The following is a 2,443-nucleotide window of genomic DNA, read 5'->3' as shown; positions in this document are numbered from 1 at the left end:
TGTGTGTGTGTGTGTGTGTGTGTGTGTGTGTGTAGAGAGACTCCCCTCGGTTTAGTCACTGTCATCTGACGGACTCAGTAGGGTAGTCAAGACCTGAGGAATGACTCTTTGAGAACCAGCTGACTCGTTACCCCTCCCCCATCCCCGCCCCGCGTTGGGAACATGGCTCTCCTGCGCCCGCAGCTGAACTCGTTCGAGCAGCTGTGCATCAACTACACCAACGAGAAGCTGCAGCAGCTCTTCAACCACACGATGTTCGTGCTGGAGCAGGAGGAGTACCAGCGCGAGGGCATCGAGTGGAGCTTCATCGACTTCGGCCTCGACCTGCAGCCGTGCATCGACCTCATCGAGAGGCCCGTAAGACCCCCTCCCCGCCCCCCGGCTCTCCGCTCCTGCGCACGCGGTGCCTTGAGCTTTCTCTCGCCATCAGCTGAGACGGGAATTATCCTGTCTCATGGGTGCTAAGATAATTTTCTAGTCTACACGGCCGTGTCCCGTCCTCGCGTGGGGCCGTGCGCTGGCCGACGTGGGCCTTCGCTGCCCGCAGGCGCCGCGGTGGTGGCGGCAGCTGCCTTGACTCCAGCGCTCGGCACGTGTCGGGGGTGTGGGGCTCTCCTGGGCACACGTCCGAGGCGGTAAAGGGGCACCGTGTCTAGCTGGGAATAAGACAGGTCTTGCACATCCATTTTGGGGGGTACCTAAAGCTTATCCTCGTAAGTACAAAGATGCTTTTTTAGAAGGTTTTTCAAAACCTTGTAAGAGTTTATAATCATAGGGAATTTAACTATAGCATGTAGAACGATGTGGCGTCATGACTCCATCATGGGTCCTTTCAAAATGGAGAGTGAGGACAACTTTTTCCAGAAGAAAAATACCTAAAACGACTCTGTCGGGGCACCTGCCTGTCCCGGGTGTCTGCCCTCATCTCTCACAAACCCGGGCCCCGCCTGGCTTCTTACAGTACTCTGACCACAAGACAAAACCTGGTCTCCCAAACTTAAAGCTCTTTAGAAATACCCAGTGAAAAGGAAAAGGGATGAGAGATCTTGACATTGAAAGATGAAGTAGGAAGAATGCAAAGGAGACAAAATTATGGATCTTCTGAATCATGCTGTCACTTAGTCCTTTAGAAAAGATTGAATTATATTTGGCTCCTTTTTCAGAATTTAGAAATATTTTCATTGAAATAGATTAAAAATATAAAAATTGTGGCAGAAAGATGGGTGTTTCACTTATCCTAATCCAGAGCTTCATTTCTCAAAGTTGTCAGACGAGTGGGGTAAATCGGGTTAAATGCCGTCCTGGACCCTAGGATCACCTAAGCCTAGTGGCCTTTGATTACAGTGTTCTTTCAGCCGCTCTGAAGCCTGCAAATCCTTTCAGGTAGAGGGGCCACAAACTAGACAGCCAGGGAGTAAGGGTCTCAGTCCTGGGCTCCCGGAGCGGGGAGGATTCTCTCCGCTGCTTCTACCTGCTCTGTTCCGTTAACCTCTGCCTTCCTGTGACCACGTTATTACACTGTTTCATTCACGTTTAACTAGAACCTCCGGTTACTTTCTAAGCAATATTTGCGCAGAGCCAGCTCTCCTGCAGTAAACGTAAAGGCCTTGTGGGTTGAGGAAAACTGGTCTAAAGAGATTTATTCCAAAAGCTGATTTCATCCTTGTGCCCTAGGATTGGTACGCTCAGCCTTGTATCAGAAACTTGCCATATTTGCAGTATGGTAATAAACGATGACCCCCGAAGCACTATAAAATAGGCCATCGTTGTTTAAATATTTCATTTAGCTTTCATGTGTGCCCCACTTTCCTCCAAAAAAGAAGTCGTTCCATTGATTTCCGAGCTCCCAGAGAATGGCAAGCTCTGGGCATTTTTTTTTTAATTTGAGACATAATTCACTATCCTAAAATTCACCCTTTTAAAGTATGTAATTCAGTGAATTTCAGCATATTCACAGAGTTGTACAACCATTACCGCTAATTCCACAACATTTTCATCATCCCAGAGGGAAACGTCCTACCCTTGGCAGTCACTCCTGTTCCCCTCCCCCGGCCCCTGGGCCACTAATCTATCTTATGTCTCCGTGTCTTTAAGTCTCTAAGGCTTTTTTCAGTGAACTAGTTGAGTGAAATGAAGGCTCTATTTTATTTGTTGATAAAACAAACCCATGAAGTAATTGATAAATTACTTTATCACCTTCCATATATTCTACTTAACAATAGTTTTAAATATTTCACCAAGTGTGAAGTGCTCGTTTTATTTAATCATCACTTAAATAGAAACTTAAATTGACTGGGGTATAAAATGTCTGAAGCATTCCAGCTAGTTGAGGGTTTATAACAATTTATCCAGCCAGTCATTGAATATAAAGATTCAGTTTTGTCTCTACACCTTTCAGTTCCTTTCTGGTGTCTTTTTTTTTTTTTTTTTTTTTTTTTTTTTT

The 2,443-nt window shown here is 46.1% G+C and overlaps 1 protein-coding gene across 3 annotated transcripts in view; it reads left to right on the top strand.

Annotated features, from left to right (window-relative positions):
• MYH10 (myosin heavy chain 10) overlaps positions 1-2,443 on the top strand; it is a 134,676-nt gene that overhangs the window by 83,190 nt on the left and 49,043 nt on the right. For all 3 annotated transcript variants that reach the window (XM_024748375.1, XM_024748376.1, XM_024748377.1), the window contains exon 13: positions 184-357. In XM_024748375.1, the coding sequence (XP_024604143.1) occupies positions 184-357 (174 nt within the window). The remainder of the gene's footprint in view (positions 1-183; positions 358-2,443) is intronic.

This window comes from Neophocaena asiaeorientalis, unplaced genomic scaffold, assembly GCF_003031525.2.
Source record: "Neophocaena asiaeorientalis asiaeorientalis breed wild unplaced genomic scaffold, Neophocaena_asiaeorientalis_V1.1 scaffold543, whole genome shotgun sequence".
Taxonomy (NCBI): Eukaryota; Metazoa; Chordata; class Mammalia; order Artiodactyla; family Phocoenidae; genus Neophocaena; species Neophocaena asiaeorientalis.
The sequence above is the reverse complement of the archived record's forward strand: the minus strand, read 5'-3'. Positions and strand labels throughout refer to the sequence as shown.